Source organism: Colletotrichum truncatum (assembly GCF_014235925.2).
Source record: "Colletotrichum truncatum strain CMES1059 chromosome Unknown Contig_0001, whole genome shotgun sequence".
In the NCBI taxonomy this organism is placed as follows: Eukaryota; Fungi; Ascomycota; class Sordariomycetes; order Glomerellales; family Glomerellaceae; genus Colletotrichum; species Colletotrichum truncatum.
This window is the reverse complement of record NW_027222398.1, coordinates 285,725-308,331: the sequence shown is the minus strand read 5'-3', so window position 1 is coordinate 308,331 and position 22,607 is coordinate 285,725. Positions and strand designations below refer to the sequence as shown.

Genomic DNA, 22,607 nt, shown 5'->3' with positions numbered 1-22,607 from the left:
TAGAAGCAGGTAGTTTGGAGGTATGCTTGAGCAATAACCTTTGAATTACAACGTTGTACCTCCTGTATTGTTTTGTACGATTCACCGATCATTCAAGATAGACACGGTCCAGTTAACTGGCCAAGGATGGACAAGAGGCTTACAGAGCAGGTAGTCAGTTTCCTTTACGATAATTGATTTAATTGGATTACATCATCTGGACGGGCTGGCATATCACGTCCGTCGTTGTCCTTTATGCTCTCTATTTCGCTCATTTGGTTAGCGCTTGCTTTCAAGTCTCATACTGCTGGCCCCTCGCAGTAGCTTTAATGCTACTGCTAAACAACAGGTCTTCTTGTGCTGGTTACTGATAGTTTATTTAACCAAGCAACTTGGGAGGAAGGGTCCAGCATGGCTTGCCGGAATTGTTTGGTGATGGTACGATCCCAAAGGCATTTTCAACTGAAAAGACAGTGTAATTGCCCTTGGTCACAGTCCAACTTTCCCGGTACTGTCTCCAGACGCAGAAAGAACTCCTGAAAGCTTGAAGCCGAGGTATTCGTACTGGCTGGCCATGACTATCTATGGGCTGAAAGACAAAACATAGTATTTTTAACCTTGCTAAAAATCATCAAATTGAGACATCTGCAGCGATGACCTAAACTTCTGTAATTTACTTCATTCTCGTGCCATCGGAGTTTGCTACAGTACATATTGACACAAGTCCAGGCCTTCTTTCACGAAAGCAGTACACGAATTTTCCCCAAAAAGCAATACCCGCTCAGGGCATACCGGACCAAACGCCTTTCTCTATCGAAGCCACCGCCTGGCAAAGCCTTACCCGCACCTAAAGACCCATGTGCAATCATTTGACCAGATTCAGCCGTCTATTTCTTCTTGCCCTTGGTTTTGCTCTTTGCATTGGCAGTGGACTTGGTCGAAGCAACGCTGGATGCTCTCGATGGCGCAGCGGATGTGTTCTTGCTACCAGCTTCCGACTTGACATTATCCAGCGCCTTGTTCTACGTGCGTTGTTAGCCAGGCTCTCCTCACAGTTTGCCATATGCTTCTCACCTTGACACCGTTCTTGGACTTCTTCTTCGCAGGGGCCATGCCCAAAATGCTGTCCTCGTCGTTCTCTTCGTCATCGGCTTCTCTCTTCGCCTTGCCGTTTACACCGTTCGCGCCCTTCGTAGGATGCACATCTTCAAATTCCTTGACAATAGTTGTCAACAAGGTAGTGCAGCGGCGGCTCAGTTCAACTGGTGTTCGACTGAGGAAGAACCAGTCGAACCGGAACAAAGGGCTTTCGGCAATCTCGTCACGCATCTTTTCGTATAGGCCGGGAGAGTCGATGCCCAACTTGTCTAGAAGAACTAATAAAAATCTGTCTTCCTCTTCCGTGTAGACCTTTTTGTTGGTGGTCGAGACAGAGTAATTAATCTTGAGCTGCTGCAAGGGAACGCGGTACTGAGACATCTTCTTGCGAAGTAGCTTCCGCTGGTGCTCGATCTTGCGCATGCGCTCCTCACCATCTTCAATCACCTTAATGTACTTGGGATAGTCGGCGATTTCCGTGTAGCGTTGCCAGAACACCTTGGCATATTGCTTGACTTCAGCAGCAGTCTTGTTGTCAATATCTTCCGCAATGTTCTCGTAATCAGTGCGTCCATAGCGGCCCGAGGCATTGATGAATTGCTGGAAGTCGCGACGGTTCCACTCGCCGAAGCCCTGCTGAGAGAGGCGCTGCTTCTCCTCTTGCTCTTCTTCAGTAAGCGGAGTAGCATCGTCAATCTCTTGTTGGTCCAGGGCACGTTCCTGTTCACGTTCTTCAAGCTTGTCATCCTCGCCATCAGGGAGCGGGACCTTGTAGCCAATTTCTTTGCGGTAGAAGGCAGTCTCGCGGTCCTGCAGTTCCCTGAGACGTTCCGGGTAGAACTGATAGTCATGCACAGGAACTTGCTTCGGCGCTCTCGGTGCCTTGGGCTTGGTATCTTTCTCCTTGGGCGGATACATTGTCTGCCGGAAATACTTATCCATGGAATATGATTGCTCCTTCCTCTCACGCTTTGCAGGGTTGATCCAGTTCATACCAATGTCCTTCTTGTTGGTCTTGAAGTCCTCGCCATTCCATGTGTAAGCGGATTCGGACGTGAAATTTTGCAGATCATCGATTCCAAGTTTCTCATACTTGGCGTTCAGTTCTTTGGTTCTCGTCTCACCAGAAGCAAGAATCTGGTCGATATCGTCATCGTCCAGGTCGGCTCCTTTCGATGCCAATGTTCCAGAGGCACCCTTGCTTTGGAACACCTTCTCAGCACCATGCTGAATCATAGAGAGAAGCTCATCTTTATTCGCTGCGGCCTTGGCAGCTACCTGGGTCCGACCTTGCTGAATAACGAGCTGATCCAAACGGAGCTTTTGGGCTGCCCTCTCTAAGACCTTCTCTTCGATCGCGTTGTCCGTAACGAAACGATATACGACAACTTGCTTAGTCTGACCGATACGATGAGCACGATCCATAGCCTGCAAGTCGGCTTGAGGGTTCCAATCGCTGTCATAAAGAACCACGATGTCTGCAGTGGTGAGATTGATGCCCAAACCTCCGGCTCTTGTAGTGAGCAAGAAGATAAACTTCTCAGAACCAGGCTTGTTGTACTCGTCAATGGCAGCGATACGATCTTCATGTGCTGTACCACCATCAATGCGGCAGTACTTATACTGCCTAAAAACACAGTAATCCTCAAGAATGTCCAAGAGACGGCTCATTTGGGAGAAAATAAGGACTCTGCTTCCTTGCTTTTGCATCCTGTTCAAAAGCTTGTCAAGGACAACCATTTTCCCAGAGTTGTAGACAAGATGCTCGTCGGTAGTATACGGGGGACCTGGTTCGGCACCCTCGAATAGGTAAGGGTGGTTACAGCACTTGCGCAACTGCATCACAATATTAAGAAGTCGCGTCTTGGACTCCCGTTTTCCGTTTGCACCGTTGACAGCGTCAATGTCCTTTTCGAGAATCTTCTGGTACCACTTGACCTGCATGTCCGACATGCCGAGGTAAACGTTGACTTCTTTCTTGGGAAGCAGGCTCTTTTCCACATCACTCTTGACTCTCCGGAGTAAGAAAGGCCTCAGCACACGGTGCAGCTGTTGAACCACAGTGTCTTGATCCCGGTCTTGGCCAGAGAACCACTGATCAAAGGCTTCCGAGTCGCCAAAAACATCAGGAAGCAAGAAGTTCAGTAGCGCCCATAGCTCGTGAAGGTTGTTTTGCAGTGGTGTGCCAGTGATGAGTAGTCGGTTTCGAGAGTTGAAAAGACGGATAACCTGTGCGAGGGAAGATTCCTCGTTCTTGATACGGTGAGCTTCGTCAATGATGATATACTCCCACGCGAACTTCTTGAGATGCGCCTTCTCGCGCAGAACCATCTCGTAACTCGTGATGCAGACGTCAAAATCCTCTTCCACCAAGCGATCATTGATGAGTTGATTGCGCTCCTCCTTGGCGCCTTGGAGCACGAGCACGTTAACCTCGGGCGTCCACTTCGCGAACTCGCGTTTCCAGTTGTCTAGTGTCGACTTAGGAACAATTACAATGTGCGGTCCGGTAATGTCCATAATGTGTCGCAAGTAGCCCAAGAAGGAGATAGTTTGCAATGTCTTGCCAAGACCCATTTCATCAGCAAGAATTCCAGAGATACCGTTCTCATGGAGAGAAATCAGCCAGTTAAGGCCGGCCACCTGGTAATCTCTCATAGTTCCCTGAATGAATGAGGGCGACTCTCGAAAAACTGTTTCTGCGGACCCTCCGTGTTTCTCATCGCGGAGCAGCTCGGCGTCTTCCTCGGCTTCTGTCCGGCGACGACGATCGTTATTCGCACCACCTTGACGTGCACCGGCCTTCTTGCTTTTCGATGCCTCGGCATTTTGTCGATCGATCTCGGTCATGATTTCTCGGATCTTAGGATTGGGGTTCGTCTCGATGAAGTGGCGGAAGAGGTCTGTCAGACCCAACAGGTACCGAAAGCGTCGAATACTGTCTTCTTCCTGTCCAAAACCATCAGTTAACATCTGTCGAGAGCTAAAATATCATCAGTCCTTGAGATGCGCGCTAGCCTTACCTTTGATTCACCTAGCCTATCATGCTTCTTGCCGAAAATGCTGCGACGGAGTTGGTTGGCCTCGGACCGTCTCTTGCGACCATCTCCAATAGGCTCTCCGATAACGCTGCTGGCGGTGGTGTTCGCATTGGTGTCTGAATCAGTGTAGTCGGGAGTCTCATCGACTTCCTGCAAGTGTGTCAGCTGCGAGTTTTGTTTGAAGGGACTTCTAAGGTGCCCACTAAGGCAGAACGTAAGGAAGCCGCATAAATAATTTCAACGTACCATCTCACCCGCATGATGATTTTCCGGTGCATCAGACATTGACGCGTCAGTGTCGACCGCGGCTGCTCGAGAGCGAGAGGGCGCCATATTGCCGGCTGTAAATCACTTTACGCGACTTACACGCGTTTCGAATTGGTCTGTCGCGCGCACCAAGACGATTGATACTGTCTGGACCTTGAAGCTGGAGTTGAATGGAGGTGCTAGAGGGAATATCCAGACCAATGCTCCAGTGACTGTGTTGTAGCGCAAAGGTAGAGGGTCTGTAGATGTTTTTTAGGAGTCGTAGGGAAAGGTGGGATCCCTCCGCCGGTAGAGACAAATCTAATCAGGATTAGCGTGTTTTTCCCGTGTCAATCCCGTGCCCAGTAGATGGGAATGACTAAGTCATAGTCACACTTGTAGGAAGCGGGATAATGATAATCCGACAGCTCCATGTCCCATTTGGCAGTAGGCACTGGTCCCACTGAAATTCGGTCAGTTGGTCAGAACTAGCGCACTGACCACGAGGGGATAACGTCAAAGCCAACTGGGTCAGGTACCACTCGTAGGCGCTGATGGCTCTCGGTTAGGACTGCTTCCAGTGTCATGTGCTCTGCGGCGAGGTGATGTAGAGCTGACATTCTCCATCGATCAACTGCACTGATTCATCGCGATTTGTCTGATAATTCACATCAGCATCTCGTTTATCTACTGTGAATTTTTTTCCCGGCATAAAAGAGGACAGCACACACACTTGGCCAGCGCTGCAGCAATCGAGGTCACCACCGCCCTCTATCTCCCGACACCTGGGGGACCCCGTCTAGACCCCACTCCCAGCATCAAGATTTGTTCACCCAACAACCTCACATATATACACCGCTAGGTGCGGGACTTCCACTTCTCTCTCTTCGATTCGTTACTGACTCTCCTCAGTTAATCTGCAACTGGCGAAAGAAACCATGGATTCGATGCGAAGTCTCAACACCTCCCTTCCGGGCGCCTCGGCAGGAAAGCAGGCGACCCAAAATGACTCCCCTGAGCAGCTGCTCGATGCCTTCAAGGCTGCGGCCCTCTCAGTCACGAAACTCTACAAGACTTCTGCGGCCGCGCAATCTAAGGCCCGCATGGACGGCTACCAGGACTGTCTCGATGACTTGCTGGCATTCCTCGACAAGGAAAGAATTGGCTTGGGCGACGGCGATGGCTGGAGAATTCGAAGCTGGGCAACCGAGCGGCTTGAGGGCAGGGAAAGCTCCCAGAACGCGGAAAGTGACGACGAAGCGGACAAGCCAGAAACTACGTCGTCTCCTGAGCTGAACCGATCTAGCAGCGAAACGCAACTACGAGATGAGACTCAGATGAGGACAGACTCCGCACCGCCAAGTGCGCCCCCTCCTGCTGAGGAAGAGGAACCCGAGATTATGCCCATCACGGTGCCCACGCAAGACACCTTCACCTTTCAATCATCTCACCCATGGCCACCTCATCCTCCTCAGCAAGACGCATATCTTAACCTCGCAAACCTCGATCTGTCAGATTCTCGAACACACGACAACACAACAAACGCGAACCCCACATCTCGGACAACAAGACCACGTCATCCGGCAAATATCCCTCGATCGGCGTCAAGGCAAGGAAGTAACCTAGGTCGCGGTGCCGGATCAAAGCGAAAAATCAACTTTGCCGAAATTTTCGACCTGAGCAGCCTAGACAAGAACATGTTTGGCGGCGGACCCAAACGCTCTCGCCACACATGATCAATTGCGGACATCCGTCTCCTTTCTTCTTCTTCAGCGGCAAACATAGACGAGCTGTGAAGCCTGTTTGTTTTTGTCTGCAACGATTCTCGGGCAACTCATGACGGATCAAGCGAGCATCGACGCACGTTACGGGGGGAAAGGGAATCAAGCATACAGTGTGTCATGAAGCGGCGTTAGTTGGTTTTACGAAGGTGCATGGGTGGTGTTAGGTTAGGGACTGTTTTCGCGATGATGCCATAAAGGACGGCTAGCTAGTCCACGTCCATAGCTACATATATCAAATATCTCCTCTGTCAACAGTGCCAGCCATATCGCCATGGGAATAGCTGGCACTATGACTTGCAGAGGTAATGAACAACACTTTTTTTTTATCGCATATGTCGTCTTCGTAACTTCTTTTCTCGGGGCAAAGTTCTGCACAATGAAAATGCCATGTTTCAGTGTTTTAAGTGTCAGGTTCTACAGTGATAGCAAACAGGCCAGACATGTTTCACCCAATCATGAACGACTTGTTGTCGCAAACTTCAGCCTCGTCCTAACTAACCAGTGCAAGGGTATCGTCCAAACACCCGGAAACCCCTCAGCAGGACGTTTGAACAGCCAAACTCAAAAGGTCCCAGTTGAAGAGTCATAGGTGCCCCACATGCTTAGAATCTACTGGACTCTTCACGTTTGCCCCAGCCACTCTAATTGCACAGAGCTTCTAAGAGCGGCAGATCTTTCACAGATGGATCGGTATGAGGTGAGAATTTATGAAGCATAATCTCAAGACTATCAAACTATCAAGGTGCTTGACTCTCTCCAAGCCCAATGTGAAGGCTACCTAGTGTAAAACGGTCTCGGACAACTCACCGGCCCTTGCCACAACCTCAGACCCGATTCAGGCAAAGGGTGCCCTGTGGCACACTCCCCCCACCTTTAGTTTTAACCCCCACACGCACACTAGAGCAGTGCACTCGTTGGTTTATCAAAATTCTGGACTTCAGAATTTCCAACAAAATTCGACGACTTCTTTGATTGTCTTCTCAGGGAGGGTGGCCGAGTTGGTTATGGCGCCAGGTTAAGGTCAGCTTAACATCTGTTTCCTGGTGGGGCAACCCGCGCGAGTTCGAGTCTCGTCCCTCTCATTTTGAACTTTTACCTCTTTCACCAACCCATGGCATCTCAGGTGGCAAACCTTTTGTCCAGCTAGAGAGACCCTCGCAATGTTGTAACCTTTTACTACCCATGTTGGACGACTGAGCCAAAGTTCACTCTTCTCGCTTGCAATTTTATATCATTGTACTGGGTCCGCGTCTTCCACTACATGCACACTGTGCAAATACGCAGAACAAGCGTATATCGCATTCAATAAAACGCTCGCACATCCAGATCATGACCATATTGCGTTGAAAACTAGTGTCAGAACTCATCATTACCCCGTTTTGGTTTCTTTTAATCTTCGAGGCTCTCCACGATGACGACGCGCGCCCGCGCGGGGAGAAGAGATATCATCCCACCAGTCTTTCTGTTTCGCGGACTGCCCTAGGTTTTACAAAACCAATCTAACCATCCCCCAGAAGATTTCCCAAACGCCGTACTATGCAAGCCGCGAAGAAGACGAGAAAAAGGCCCCTTTTGTTTGAAACAAAGTCTAGTTCTCCTGTCGGTTCTTCCGTTCCCGCTCGACCTCGTACATGAAGTCAAAGTAGCCCTTGTCGAACTGATGGACACGAACGTAACCGTCTTCTCCTCCACTTGCGTAGCCCTTGCCGGTGGGGTCTGCGGCAACAGTGTTCTATTTAAAAGTTAGAGAGCGAAGCACAATGTTATGTGAAGTGAAGTTGGTGACTTACCAAGGGACCGAAGTGGCCACGGACTCTGCCAACCTCATCCTCGAAGATCTTGTGGTAGAATCTCGCCTCGAACTTTCCTTGTCTAGCCGAGGTACGGGTAACGTCCATGGCAGCTTGACCACCACCAAGGATGACAAAGTCCTTCTTGGGCGTGATGGTTGCACTGTTGAGAGGGGTATCGGCAACGTAGGTCTTAAGAACCTCCATGTCCTTGGCAGTAATGAGCTATTCTAGGTTAGCATCAAGTCTCCAGTAAATATCAGCTGATGAATGTACCTTGGCTGTCTTGTCCTTGCAAGCGGTGATGAAGTAGGTACGGTCCTCCGACCACTGGAGATCCGTGATGGGCGTGTTCAGCTCATGGACAGGCTCGTTGTAGATCAGGTCACCGGTCTATGGGAGATAGTCAGCAATACATTCCTGAGGCTTCCATATCGTTGTTCCCACCTTTGCGTCATACTGCGACACAGAACCATCCTCGTGACCAGCGATAATGTACTTGGTCAGGTAGCTGAAGCCGGCAACAGTGGCCTTGCTCTCGTCGCACACAATGGTCAGGACGCGCTCATCGCTCTGCTCGGCCTCGGGGTCGGGGTTGATGTCGACGACGATGATGTTGCTAAGGTAACCCATGCGCTTCTCCGTGACACCGAGCAGCTTGGTGCCGTCCTCGCTGAACTCGACACGCTTGACAGCGGTGGGGAACTCCCAGGTCTTAAGGTTCTTGCCCGTCTTGATATCCCAAAGGCGCATCGTGTTGTCGGCGGAACCGGAGGCGATCATGGTGCTGGTGGGGTCGACGTCAACGGTCCAGATGGCACCGACGTGGCCGTGGTAAGTGCCGAGACGCTCGCCATTGTGTGCGTACCAAACGCAAATCTGCTGGTCCTTGGAGACGGAGAAGATGAGATCACCGTCGTTGTTGTATCTGTATATGGATGACGCGACGAGTTAGCAGCTGTATGTAGCCCCTCCTCTGCCCAGACAGTAAGGGTGAGGTGAAAAAGCCCTGGGCCTCCTTGCCCCCTCCTCAAATCAAACAGTGTTGCGCAACGTACCGAATCTGGGTGAGCGCACGCTCGTGGCCTGCCAAAAGAATGGGCCTCATATTGACTGATTTCGGAAGTCTGCAATTCTCGGTCTCGGGGCAGCTGAATGGGGGCGTTTGTTGCGGCAGGGGACGTCGGTCTTTAAAGGCTTGCAATGTCGTCGGGGATCGTGAATTTTTGTCCTTCAACTCGACATTGTGGGTTTCGGTGCACTAGTGTGGGGCGCACTTTTTTCCCCGCGACAATTCTGCCGTCTGAGGTGAGCAGGATTCACCGCCTCAGCCTCAGGCACTGGCCAGTGCCCTGAGCTTTGGGGCATAGCAAGTGTGGCAGGTGGCAGGCGGCAAGCCTGGTTGGCCGATTTGTTTCGAGTCACTAGATTTGCGGCGCTGCTTGATGACTCTAGCGCGTCCAGCCCGCTACGCCACTCAAGGAAGCTCCCGAGCTCCCAGTGAAGCTCTATGCTCCTTCAAGCGCAGTGATCATTTGCCCTACTCATCGCCCATCACAGCATCGACAAGAACAGCCCCTTGGAAGGGTTCGACTCATCGTTGACTCACATTCATTACCAGAGGGTGTCACTGCATCTTGGGCCCGTCATCCACCACCAACTCGAGCTTTCGAAACCTTCCACCTCTTTCGTCTGATCTTCCTAAGGCGGGTTTTCGCGAAAGGATCAGGCCACCCTTCTTTGTGTTGTACTCTGTATCATATTGTATCTTTACCCCTATTTCTCTTCGCTTTTGTCCTCCGACATTGTCCTTCTACCTACGGCGCTTAGTTTCTGTACTCTTTGGCTGTGCATGCCAGTCAAACGGTCTCGCGCAACAACATCGTAGAGAGAGCGGCGTGTACACTATTTGACTTTGGTTACAATACTCGGACAGGGCAACCTGTGTTATTGGGTGGCTTTAATACCCCAAGCCTGGCGGCGACGGCTTATCAGCATTCAGCGGGACTCGGGTAGTAGCCCGAATTTTCTCGGCCAGTTCTCAAAGTGCTGATCCCGATTTCCGTGGGCTTTTTTGGGACAAATTGCATAGAGCTAGGATCAGGGAGCCGCCTATCAGTCATACGCGACTCATCGCACACACGATCAAGGAGTCAGAGGCTCGCTTAGGTCCACTGAAGGAGGATTAGCTGCCCTGCAGCACAGGGCGCTTAGGGGGGATTAAGAAGGTGGTTGAGGATTGAGGGTTCGGATAGAGAGCCGAGATGCCCTCTCTGTGTCGGCTGAGGGGCAGGCGCTGGCCGCACCTGCATGCAAGAATATCCAATCTAAGCGCTTCCAGACTGCACACTGGAGCTGAAGCAGCACCAACATCAGCATCCACGGGAGCCATATCCGCACCAAACTCTTTTCTACAGGCTTCCGTACACCCCCGGCCACAATTCTTTCTCGGGGAAGATACCGGACTGTCTCTGTCAAGCCGTCAGTCCTGCAAGGCACTCAATCCCGAGCTTGGCCGTCATCCACCACCCCTCATCCTCGCTGCTCCCACTTACACACAAGCTGACCGTTTGGCCGCGGCGAACATCTCAACTCTTACACATCTTTCTTCCCAACCTTTCTCAAACGTTGCATTCAGACCGCCGCGAGATCGAGTTACGTCTCTGGCCCCCTGGCATTCATCCCGTCCATTTACGGCAAGGACCCTGGGTTCCTTGGATAGAATTTTCCCCAATCGGTCTTTTGCAACCACAACGCCCGCCATGGTCGCGACCAAGATTGATGGCACCGCCATTGCCAAGAAGATCCGGGAGACCATCGCCAACGACATTCTTGAGAAACAGAAGGCGAACCCCAGATTCCAGCCGACACTTAAGATTATTCAAGGTATATTGCTCGCCCAACAGCTTGTCAAAAAGGTCGTTGTTAGGCTAATAAGATTCCTTCACAGTCGGCGATAGATCGGACTCTGGTATGTTGCGACATCTTTGCCCCACCTTGAATTTTGTCGCGATGTTGACAACCCCGCAGCCACCTATGTGCGCATGAAGGATAAGGCTGCCAAGGAGGTACGCGCTCGCCATTGAATCCGTTCCGTCTCGATTTCTGTTGATACTAATCTTTGCACTCAGGCAAACATTAGCTGTGAACTGATTCACTTCCCTGAGTCTATTTCCGAGCCCGAGCTCCTTGACCGTATTTACCGCCTGAACGATGACCCCTCCGTCCACGGCATCTTGGTGCAATTGCCTCTACCCAAGCACCTCGATGAGTACACCATCACTTCTGCCGTTGCAGACGAGAAGGATGTCGATGGCTTCGGCACCAGGAATATTGGCGAGCTTGCGAAGAGGGGCGGTCGTCCTATCTTCGTACCATGCACCCCCAAGGGTGTCATGGTCTTGCTGCAGGAGGCTGGCGTTGACTTGAAGGGCAAGAACGCCGTTGTCCTTGGACGCAGTGACATTGTTGGCAGCCCTGTCAGCTACCTTCTTCGCAACGCTGACGCAACTGTCACTGTATGCCACTCTAAGAGCCAGGACCTGAAGGAGCACCTCAAGGCCGCTGACGTCGTTGTTGCTGCCATTGGTCAGCCCGGTTTCGTTAAGGGCGAGTGGCTCAAGCCCGGTGTCGTCGTTATTGATGTCGGCACCAACTATATTCCCGATGCTACCAAGAAGTCTGGCCAGCGTCTCGTTGGAGATGTTGACTACGAGTCGGCGTCCCAGGTTGCTTCTCACATCACCCCTGTTCCTGGTGGTGTTGGTCCTATGACCGTCGCCATGCTCTTGCACAATGTTGTCGACTCGGCGGCGCAAGCCTTCGAAAGAGAGAAGCAGAGAAAGATTGTTCCTCTGCCCCTGCACCTCAAAGAGCCCGTTCCCTCCGACATTGAGGTCTCCAGGTCCCAAAACCCCAAGCAGATTACTCGTTTGGCGAAGGAGGTGGGCATCGCGTCCCACGAGCTTGAGCCGTACGGAGCGTACAAGGCAAAGGTCGACCTCAGCGTATTGAAGCGCCTTGATCATCGCCGCAACGGCAAGTACGTCGTCGTCACTGGTATCACCCCTACGCCCCTTGGTGAGGGCAAGTCAACCACGACCATGGGTCTCGCACAGGCCCTGGGTGCTCACCTGGGCCGTGTTACTTTCGCCAACGTGCGCCAGCCCAGTCAAGGTCCCACCTTTGGTATTAAAGGAGGAGCAGCCGGCGGTGGCTACAGCCAGGTCATTCCCATGGACGAGTTCAACCTCCATCTGACTGGTGATATTCACGCCATTACTGCAGCAAACAACCTCCTCGCGGCTGCTATTGAGACTCGCATGTTCCACGAGGACACTCAGAAGGATGGTCCTCTCTACAGACGTCTTGTGCCTGCTAAGAACGGCAAGAGGGAATTCGCTCCTGTCATGTTCCGCAGACTCAAGAAGCTGGGCATTGACAAGACCAACCCCGATGACCTCACGGAAGATGAGATTCACCGCTTTGCTCGTCTGGACATTGATCCTGAAACCATTACATGGAGACGCGTGCTTGACGTCAACGACAGACATTTGCGAGGCATCACAGTCGGTGTCGCGCCTACTGAGAAGGGCCATACTCGCTCTACGGGCTTCGATATCTCAGTTGCTAGTGAATGCATGGCCATTCTTGCGCTGAGCACTAGCTTGGATGACATGCGTGAGCGCCTGGGTCGCATGGTCATTGGTAGCTCCAAGAGCGGTGATCCTGTTACTTGTGACGACCTTGGCGCTGGTGGAGCTCTGACTGCTCTGATGAGAGATGCCATCAAGCCCAACCTCATGCAGACGTTGGAGGGAACTCCAGTGTTCGTGCACGCTGGTCCTTTTGCCAACATCAGTGTTGGCAACAGCTCTATCTTGGCCGATAAGATGGCTCTCAAGATTGTCGGTACTGAGCCCGACGAGGACCACTCTGAGAAGTCTGGTTTCGTCGTCACTGAGGCTGGCTTCGACTTCACTATGGGCGGAGAACGATTCTTCAACATCAAGTGCCGTGCTTCTGGCCTTGTGCCTGACGTGGTTGTTGTGGTTGCTACTGTTCGTGCTTTGAAGGTTCACGGTGGCGGTCCCCCTATCGCCCCCGGCGCGCCTCTGGATGCTGTCTACAAGCAGGAGAATGTCGACATTTTGCGCGCTGGCTGTGTCAACCTGCGCAAGCACATTGAAAACGCCAAGTCCTACGGTGTCCCTGTTGTCGTGGCCATCAACAAGTTTGTCACCGACACTGACGCTGAGATTTCTGTCATCCGCGAGGAGGCCATTGCCGCTGGCGCTGAAGATGCTATTCTCTCCAACCACTGGGCCGAGGGTGGCAAGGGCGCTATTGACTTGGGTAAGGGTGTTATTGCTGCCAGTGAGAAGCCCAAGGACTTTAAGCTCCTCTACGATCTCGAGGGCACCGTCCAGCAACGCATTGAGACCATTGGCCAAAAGATGTATGGTGCTGCTGCTGTCGAGTTTAGCGAGCTGGCTCAGAAGAAGGTCGACACCTATACCAAGCAAGGCTTCGGAAACCTGCCAATTTGCGTGGCGAAGACCCAGTACTCTCTTTCCCACGATCCCAACCTGAAGGGCGCACCTACCGGTTTCACCATCCCCGTCCGGGACGTGAGAATGGCCGCCGGTGCAGGCTACCTGTAAGTGAACTGGACATGACCCAACCAAAGATTAATATTAACGTACCCATAGATACGCGCTCGCTGCCGATATCCAGACCATCCCTGGTCTGCCTACTGCTCCGGGCTACTTGAACGTCGATGTCGACACCGAGACCGGTGAGATTGATGGCTTGTTCTAACCGCAGTACCCTTGTGGGCACAATGGGTTGAGGCGCCTCTGGACTAGTTATAGAGTGATTTGATTTACGTGGGAATGGGAATGGGAAGCGGCATTCCGGTGGCATTTATTCAACAAATGGCGCTGGGGAATATGGAAAGAAGATCAGCATCTGTTCAACAATGATACCTCCTCTCGGCCTGTAAAGGACCTCCTTTGAATAGAAATGGACTATTCAAATGCATTTACAATCTTCACACTTCGCGTGTCTAAACTTTTGCATGACCTGCTGCGAACAATGTCTGTAAAACCTCTAGGGGTTTGAAGGGGATACCCCAGCGTCCGGCAAAAAGGATGAATATGCCACATACTGGAACATTCTGCAGTGTACCACTCGTCGGCGGGGTCGGATCTTGCCGGTCGCTTCTCACAGGCAGCTTATCTACCCACTTCCTTCGCCAACGCCCAGCTTGTGGCGCATCGTTCTTCAACCAAGTGGCTTGAACTCCAAACCCCCTTCCCATCTCGGCGAAATTTTAGATCTTCATCTTCCCCTTGCCAAAATTCATGTAACCTTATTGCAAGACACACGTATTGGCAACCTCGGCGGTGGAATCTGGCCGGCGTATTTCTTTCAAGGGGTCCCAAGACACGGCAAGGTACGGGACCACGACCTCCGCGTTTCCTGCATGAGATCAACAACACACACGTACACCCACACCGCCGAGGCCAGCTTTGAATTACGACGTAATCCCATTTATATTGATACCGGACCTGATGATCACTGTCCCGTGACCGCCTGGTCTGATCCCCAACATCTTAGTCACCTCAGTCGTTAGGGTTTCATTGATAATCCTGCTTCACACCCTTTTGCCTGCCCGGCCCCCGGATTTCGGAAACACTAACCGAAGGCATTCGATCTCTGCTATCGAAAGCCAAGCTTTCCAGCTCTATTCCACATGCACGTACGCATGCAAGAATTATCGGTCTCTTTTCTGCTTATGTGTCCGGTGGTGGTGGTGATGGTGGTGGTGGTCAGCTCGCTTCGGATGCTGCCGGACGTAAGCTGTTAGCTCTAACGATGCTGCAATGATTTCTTGGTATCGTTCGAGATTAGAGTTGAAAGGGTGTATCTATTTCCCCTGTGTGGCAGTTGCATGCGTGCAAAGGTGTTTGTAAATGTGTGGGTGTGCCTGGTGTTGTAGGTTGGACATATACCAGCGACATCGTGATCGCCAAGGTGGAAGAAGATAGGCCTAGCTTCATATACATTTTCGCATGGTTTTCTCCTTGTTTCGTGTGTTCAATCGGGTTCAGAGCTCGGTAGAGGCTGTTCCGGGATTGGTAGAAACGCAGCGGCCCGGGGAGACGGGGTAGCCTCCGCCTTGGCTATGATGGGCAACAGAGATCTAACGGTCATACACACGTCGACATGGAACGGTTGGCCCTTGCTTCGGTAGCCGTAGATCTGTGGGCTTGCAGCTACCTTTACCGTGTTTTTTTTTTTTTTTTCTCACAAGCACCGCGAGCGGTTCTCTAATTCTTCAAGTAAGGGTGAATTCATTACGCGCAGTATTTCACTTTCAAGGCACAGAATCACTTCGTCATGATAACTGTGATCTCTGAAATCTCAAGGTTTTCTCTGTATGAATCAACGAAATACAGGCGGCCACGAGGCTCAGCATCTGTAGGGTATGAACGCGCATACAGCTCTCTAACCGTTGAAAGCATATCCATAGTAGGGATCTGCCCAAAAATGCAACGGACCCAATCCTAGCCCATATCTACTCCCAACACCAGAAAAGTTTGCAATTATGCACAAGAAAAGCCTGACGACATAGTCAGGAAATTGGTTATGTCTAGCCAACCTGCTTTGGTGGTAGCTGACTCCCTTGTACTGTGCTAGTCAAATTACCATCCGAACTGCTCGCAATGCAACTCGACCGCAGGACCAGAAGTACGAATGTTCAAGGCTGTGGTGTTCCGAATCTGGGTCATCAGGGACTCCGGGCCGCAGCCCATGATGAGAACACGCTGATTGGAGGGTGTTTCCTCGATTGCCTTGCTTATGATCTTGGAGACATCAGGCCGGCCGTAATTGATAGGGATACCGAAAATGTGAGGACCCATTTCTACTTGCTGGACCGGTGTGACCGGGGTGGCAAGTTCAGATTCGCTGCCGGATTTCTCGGGGTCTGAAACGCTTCGGGTCAGAACCTTGGGTGGCTGCTTGGGAGCGTGCGTGATGTCGAATTTCTCAGGCGAAGTAGTGAACGGAGTAGAAGCCTCGGAGGAAAAAGTGCCTGACCGAGATCTGTCTACCTGCGTCGCATTGTCTTGCGATAAGGTTTGGCTTCCGGGACTGCGAGTGACATAGAGTTCAACAGAAGAGTTGAGCGCGTGGCGGATAGTGGCGAGAGAGCTAGAAAACCACTCCAGGCGTGCTTGGGAACATTAGCTTTTTCCTTCTTTGGGAAAACTATGGCGAGAGAAACAGGGCGGAGGACATACCGGGATCTTTCACCATCCAGACAAATACAATGCTGTGCTTAGAACCTTGCTTGATTCTCTTCAAAAGATTGAGAGCTGTGCCGAATGTAAAACTTGCCCCGCTACCACCTGCAATCATAACAATCTTGTCGTAGTCCACTGCGTCGGGGAAGGTACCATAAGAGCCTTCGACAGACGCTTTGACTGTCGTACCGGGGTTACAAGAGGCATACTCGTGGAGATCGCTTGTGAACCCGTCGTATGAGTTGATGACGAACTCCAGGGGGTCCATGCTAGCAATGGTGAAAGGGTGCATCTCAAAGGCACGGATTTTGGGGATCCAGAGGAAGCAGTGCTCGCCAGAGTTTGCGAGTAGAGGCGCCTTCTTCAGAACAACACGCGTGCCTCCATGGGGCAGAGGGTGAAGGGTGGCGGTGTTGTTGAAGCTGTAAAAGACAACGCGGATAAACCGCAAGATACGGTCAAAAAGCCAAAAGCCCATGCCCAACACTGTAATAACAATTATCTTTTTGGTCATTTCAGGCTGGTGCAAACCGACAAGCACCATGGAAATAGCAAAGAACGACACATGGAGGATGTAGAACAGCTCGTAGTACCATAGTCGTACAATTGCGCCAGCAAGCACAAGAGTAAGAAAGGTGAAACCTGATGCGATTCCGTAGATTTCCTCGTGAACTCGAAGGCGGGCGAGGTTACCCGATTGGATGAAATAGGAAGAGTAGGTGGCTCCGTGTAGTATGATGAGCGCCATGGTGACATATCCAGCAATTTGATGGAGGACGTTCAGTCGCTCATAAGACCAGGCGGTAAGGTAACCAAGTGGAGTATTCTTCATGCTCAAGAAGATGACAAACAGAATATTGGCAATGGCAAGCCTACAGTTATTATTAGCCTTTTGCAAGAGACAGCATATTCAGTCAGAGAGCATACCATCCAGCGCGGGCTCCAAAGACCGTAAGGTACGGCAGTACGGAGTCGTCGAGATAGGTGACTGCCAGGACAATGTTGATCAAGACGTAGATGATGGCAACGGCGGCATGGCCAACGGAAGGCAAGCCAGGAAACTTGAGGACAGACCATCTGCGAATTACTCTGGGTTTTGGTTAGATCATCTGTGTGTGTGACTTCCCGTGAAGTGGTGAATTTTACTGAGTCTTACCGAGATACAAAAATGAAGGGCTTTGAAAGACCTGAGAGCTTTGCAGCAAGACCACTCTTCTGTGCGGCGAGGCGACTGAGGTGAAAGACCATGAATACACCCATGAGGGCGCACAGAATAATGGCGTACCAGGTCATCGCCTCTTGATTCATGTGCGTCCGCTTGGCGAACAGCGCCGGGAAGGCTGAAGGACCGCCTGCCATTGTGAAGGATCGTGAAGTAGTAGTGTAAGACTATCGTGATGCCCAACAAAGTAAGTGTAAGTGTGGTAGTGATGGGGCAAAATAAAGTGATCGGCACAAACTATGATGTTAAAGAAGGTGCCAAGTTTATACCAAATGGTATTATTGCGATGGGTTGAAGAAAGAGAAAAGGGAAGGATGAAGAAGAGCCCGGTTGATATGGAAAGCACGGGGGTCTTTGTGTTTTTCAAATTGTGTAAAAGGTTTAGAGTTGGCCAGGAAGGTGCAAGGTCCAGATGACTCAGCTGTAGTGTGTGGCAGCAGGATCAGGAAAGCACATGCAGACAGAAGTAAGTGAGGTGTGAAGCATGAAGGAGTAACAAGGCAAGTAGAGGTGGGGCAATAGATGGGTGCAGGAACGGTAAAGCAAGGTAAGAAGGAGCAGGGCGTAGCTTCCCTAAAGCTAAAGCAGACATTTTCCTGACCTCATGGCTGGAACAGCTGTTGCAAGGTTTGGCAAGAAGGGATCTAGGAAGGAAGAGTCAGCGTCTAGTTCCACAGAGCGTTCCTGCCTTAATTGTCCAGATCCCTCCCCCCATGCTTGCCTTATTCAGACGAACTGACGGCGTATCTACATTTTGAAAGGAGGGGTGGAAACAAAAGACGTTGCTAGTCTAGAAGAGAACAAATGGGGTGCCAATTTACCTCACTTCACCTCACCTCACCTTGCGTGAACTTACACATCCATCTGGAAGTTCCCATTAACCCGCTGGCATGGATGAAAGCGGTTGACTTACCGTTCGTGGGCCCCTGGTGGCGCTCTTCGACTCTTTGCTTTTCTTTCTTTAAAGATTCAGACAGAGAAATAATGATGGTAATGATGACCCGTTACAGTAATTGAGGTTTCAGAAATACTCGTAAGTGATGTAGTAGCCAGGAATGAAGGATATCTTTGTAGACCTTCCTATCGTGGGACGGCTAGCCGCTTGACCATGCAGGCCCCTCGACTACTTTTCCTATGCATATCACGCACACATACTGCACTTCTGAGACCTTACACTAGGGGCAGGTTATCAAGTTCATGGCATGTAAGACATGTGTTACGTTCCCCAGCTGGACGGGTTCCTTTGCCGGCAATGATGAAGTCCCGTCCTCTACACAGGGCTAAGCACTAATCAAGGCCTGACCATTCTACACACCCACAAACTGCCTCTGGATAGTTGCTTCGGAATAACCACTTGTGGTCTGAGCAGGATTCGTTGATACGTGGACACATTTCTAGACGAGACCCAATGGCAGGATGACAGCACAAGCCTCGAAGGGATATCGGCTGCCAGTAGCCGGTGCTACCTAGAGAGAGAAACTTCCCCGCGAAATGAAGCTAGGATAGTGGGGAAAAAAGAGAAGAAAAAGGGGCATATTGTTTGCTGTGAGAGGCCACGGGATGGCATCACGTACCAGAGTATTGGTATGTGTGATGTGGGTTTCTTTGCCAGAAACAGAGAAGCGCAATATCTTGCTCCATCTCGGCCGGCAGTCTGCCTTGTTTTGTCAGCTTGACAAAGCCTTGAAGACAGGATAAGCAGTGCGAGGTATATAGTGAAGTATAGTGAAGAGAGGTGTGGCCGGGACTAAGGTTGCAGCAGCAGGCAAGCGACGTTGATTGAGGTTGAAGTAGAGTGGTTTTGTGGCGCGGGATACTTGAAGCAAGGGGGGCTTAGTGGGAGAACTCGGCCGTCAACATCTGCTGCGTGCCGTGGACCGTCATGTGTGGACCATGGACCCTCGGGCACCCTCGCTTCGCAACCAAAGACGGAAGTCCGGGGGGTGTTGACACAATTTGGATAAATTAAGTCAACCACGAAAAGAATGAGGCAACCCCGAATGCTTGAGCAGAGACGCACGAGAGACATGTTGACTCCACAAACCAGACTCAGCCATGATCGTAGGAATGTCATGGCTCGGGACCAATCTGCCTCCAGGCTGTGGCTTTCGAAATGGAGCCCTGATATCAACGTGCCTATCTGCGTCTTACAGATAGATTGACTTGCCTAGATGGGACAGAAACAAGGTTGTCGACGCCGCCATACGGCCCGTGTTTCTCGGTACAGACTCGATTTTTGCATGTTTGAGCTTCCCTGTGAGTGGCACATGCCGGCTGGCGCTTCTTAGCCACCTACTGAATAAGTGACCCTGGTTTTGTCGGCTTTGCTGAATTGAGCCATGTCTGCCGCCAGTCGTGATCTTCCTCGCAGCACACCCTACACGCCTTTCACCCCCCGAGAGGGTAGGTCGTCAGACTCTTGGCACGAGTTTTCTGCGCGCCCGATGATGGAAGATGCCGTGCCAGTGGGGGTTACTCGACTGGGACGCCGGAGCCGGGGGCAATAAGACGAGATCGGTTCGACGGGAGGGCGGGAGAGTGGGACACGGAGTATCAACAGTGGTGGCGTGGGCTTGGGCTGGGCGGCCAAGCTAGACGTACAAGGTCAGCGCAGGAGGCCTGTCTCGTCATCTGCTCTTGGGTCCGATGATGCGCCAGCAACACAAATGTGATATGATGCGACGAGACGCGCCTGGCCAGGCTCTTGGTGCACCTCGCCGCTCCAAATTCGTCAACAGACACCGCCGTGTCATTGCTTGTTAACGCCCCATTGCCGGAACCAGCCGCTGTTGGTCAAAGGAAGTGTTTGGGTAGGACCAAAATGTTTACGTAGTGCCGTGTGCCATTCAATAAGGAAAAACGAGGGTAAAATGACAGGGGTGGCCCAAGGATATCTAGCCAGGTCAATTAATCTAATCAATCTGGAATAGAAGGCGGCGGCGAGAGGCATAAGGTGTTCTTTTCGGTCGGTGGTACTGGGGCCGGTTGGTTGGGGCCAGGCGGACAAATAGCTGCTCCGAGCCAGGATGCGGTGGTATCGCGCGAATAGTTGTGTTGCATTGCGTTCCAGACTTTTCGTCTGACTGACGAGCTCCTCGTTTTTCTCGCTTCTGTGTCTAGCCCTCGGCGAGCTGGCACCTTTGGTATGAGATGGACTGATATGTCCAGGAGAGAAATGTCTTACTGCGGCAGCCATGGCGATCTGCCACCATCATACCTTAAAAAAAAAAAAAAAAAATTAAGAGACTAGAGGCCGGATTCGGTGTGTCAGATAGGGATCGACTGAGAAGTTGGCAGACTAAGCTCATGTAGCATCGTTGGGCGTCATCCCTGGGTGAAGGCTCTCCCGTTTACCAACAAAAGTTTACGGCAATATCACACGCCACGCAATAAATCTCTCGTCAATCCATTCCTATGCCCACGTTTGGACTGAGACAGCTGACGCGCGCACCGTTGACGCAAATGAGGCTCGAGAATATGCCGTTCCCGAGACCGGGTTAAGGGGTTGTTAACCTGGAACACATTGGGATGCAAAAGACAAGATTGGCCTATCGCTTGGAAGAGGCGCAGAAGGCTAAGCGAAGAGAAGAGTCATGTTGATGGCGCTGAGACGACTTGGAGGAGCAATGGTTTGGAAGCAATTAAAGACACCCGCGCGGTTGAGCAAGGTGCGCTATGTGTCGGAGAACTTGGCATGTGGTGATGCGAGGATACCTTCCTTTTTGCATTCTTGACCGTGTGCGACACCCGTACACCCATAATTCCTGCTTTCCTGGACCCCGCAGACTCTTCCTCGTTTATCAATTAAACTTCTCGTCTACCACCGACATTAACCTCACCTACCCTACCATTACTCTGGTGTAACCGGATCTGTTATTGCTGTTATTGGTCGGTTCCACTTCTTCGTTCCAACGTTCAACATAAGCCGATCGTATCTTCATACTTCGCCGCCCCGGTCAACCGGGAAACACATGAATCAGCACGCCACATCCCAAAAACAGAGTTAGACGCCACTTAGTTCCTGGCTCAGCATGGGGATCACAGTATCTTGGCGAGTAGGATGAGGGTTGGCGATGGGTCTAGACTTCCCGGAGATTACCAATCGATAAGCAGCATCAACAACAAACAAATCCCTGGCATTCGCTCTCATATATTGGTTTAAGCTCTCCGGATCAAACTATTGTGTCGATCAACCGTCCCAGACTCCCGTACCGAATCCATCCTTGGCGTACACTTCCAAGTCGTCCTGTATTAAACCCCAAGAAGTTGCGGATATATCCCTAACGCCGTCTGCTGCTGTATGGCTGTAGCGAGTTAGCTGCCTCCTGTGTCAACTCTATCTCTGCCTGTAGTTGCCCTTCCACTTCCATAAAGTGATGATACCTTACTCCTGGCTCGCTTTTATGGTGTGTTTGGCAACGTTGCGATTTGTACTTGCAGTCGCAAACGTGCTGTGGTTGATGATCACGCTTGGCCAACTCGAGCTGTAAATGGTCCTTCAGAGCCGTCCACGAGTTGCCTCGTTCGCCATCGCCGTGTGCCATCTCCGCGGCAATGAAGCAGCGTTTGGCGGTATCAAGAGTCTGTGACACGATCTCAGAAAACTCGGCGCCAGCATGTCGATAAATTGCAACGAGCTTCATGTTGGCGTATGCCTGGAGGTAATTGATGGATCGACGAGCTTCAGCTCCATGGAAGTCGGTCTTCCACGGCCCAAGCGACTGATCCCATTTTGACAGTTCGCCTAGCATCTCCACGGCATGTTGCCACTTATTGCGTCTGAGAACCGTCACCACGTCGGCTCTTCTTCTCTGGAAAGTAATCAACCTCCAAAAGCCCTCAATATCCTTCTCAATCGCCTCTTTTGGTTTTGTTTCAGCAGAGGTCTTTCGTTCGCCCTTGCGAGTCTTGGCCAGTACAATGTTCTTCATGAAATGGGTCATTGATGCCTTTCTCACTTTGCTGACTTTCGCAATGGAGTCGCTTTCCACTTTGACGACCGCGTTGAGGAGCTCTCTTTGGAGCCGAGAAATTCTGCTCCTCTCCTGAGACTCGATAGAGTCCTCTGCGGTTGTAACGACGTTGCCATCCCATAATGACCATCGTTCCGCTTCGTCCCTTTCCTCCAATTGTAG

General features: G+C 51.3%; 5 protein-coding genes across 5 annotated transcripts; 2 read left to right on the top strand and 3 right to left on the bottom strand.

Moving 5' to 3' along the window:
• Positions 1-984: 984 nt before the first annotated feature.
• CTRU02_200074 (chromatin remodelling complex atpase chain isw1) lies at positions 985-4,451 on the bottom strand (the record flags this gene model as incomplete). Its single annotated transcript, XM_036723191.1, has 3 exons — positions 985-4,026; positions 4,101-4,268; positions 4,365-4,451. The coding sequence occupies 3 exons, from the start codon at positions 4,449-4,451 to the stop codon at positions 985-987; spliced, it is 3,297 nt and encodes a 1,098-aa protein (XP_036584980.1).
• Positions 4,452-5,302: 851 nt separating this feature from the next.
• CTRU02_200073 (uncharacterized protein) lies at positions 5,303-6,100 on the top strand (the record flags this gene model as incomplete). Its single annotated transcript, XM_036723190.1, has 1 exon — positions 5,303-6,100. The coding sequence occupies one exon, from the start codon at positions 5,303-5,305 to the stop codon at positions 6,098-6,100; it is 798 nt and encodes a 265-aa protein (XP_036584979.1).
• Positions 6,101-7,736: 1,636 nt separating this feature from the next.
• On the bottom strand, positions 7,737-9,046 carry CTRU02_200072 (eukaryotic translation initiation factor 3 subunit 2; the record flags this gene model as incomplete). The annotated part of the gene is made up of 5 exons (XM_036723189.2): positions 7,737-7,880; positions 7,939-8,163; positions 8,215-8,331; positions 8,386-8,866; positions 8,997-9,046. 5 exons carry the CDS (start codon positions 9,044-9,046, stop codon positions 7,737-7,739), a joined length of 1,017 nt encoding a protein of 338 aa, XP_036584978.2.
• Positions 9,047-10,202: 1,156 nt separating this feature from the next.
• CTRU02_200071 (C-1-tetrahydrofolate synthase (formate-tetrahydrofolate ligase)) lies at positions 10,203-13,758 on the top strand (the record flags this gene model as incomplete). Its single annotated transcript, XM_036723188.2, has 5 exons — positions 10,203-10,824; positions 10,889-10,909; positions 10,969-11,006; positions 11,070-13,597; positions 13,650-13,758. The coding sequence occupies 5 exons, from the start codon at positions 10,203-10,205 to the stop codon at positions 13,756-13,758; spliced, it is 3,318 nt and encodes a 1,105-aa protein (XP_036584977.2).
• A 1,889-nt stretch (positions 13,759-15,647) lies between these two features.
• CTRU02_200070 (ferric reductase transmembrane component 5) lies at positions 15,648-17,609 on the bottom strand (the record flags this gene model as incomplete). Its single annotated transcript, XM_036723187.1, has 4 exons — positions 15,648-16,180; positions 16,248-17,122; positions 17,178-17,339; positions 17,407-17,609. 4 exons carry the CDS (start codon positions 17,607-17,609, stop codon positions 15,648-15,650), a joined length of 1,773 nt encoding a protein of 590 aa, XP_036584976.1.
• Positions 17,610-22,607: the final 4,998 nt, after the last annotated feature.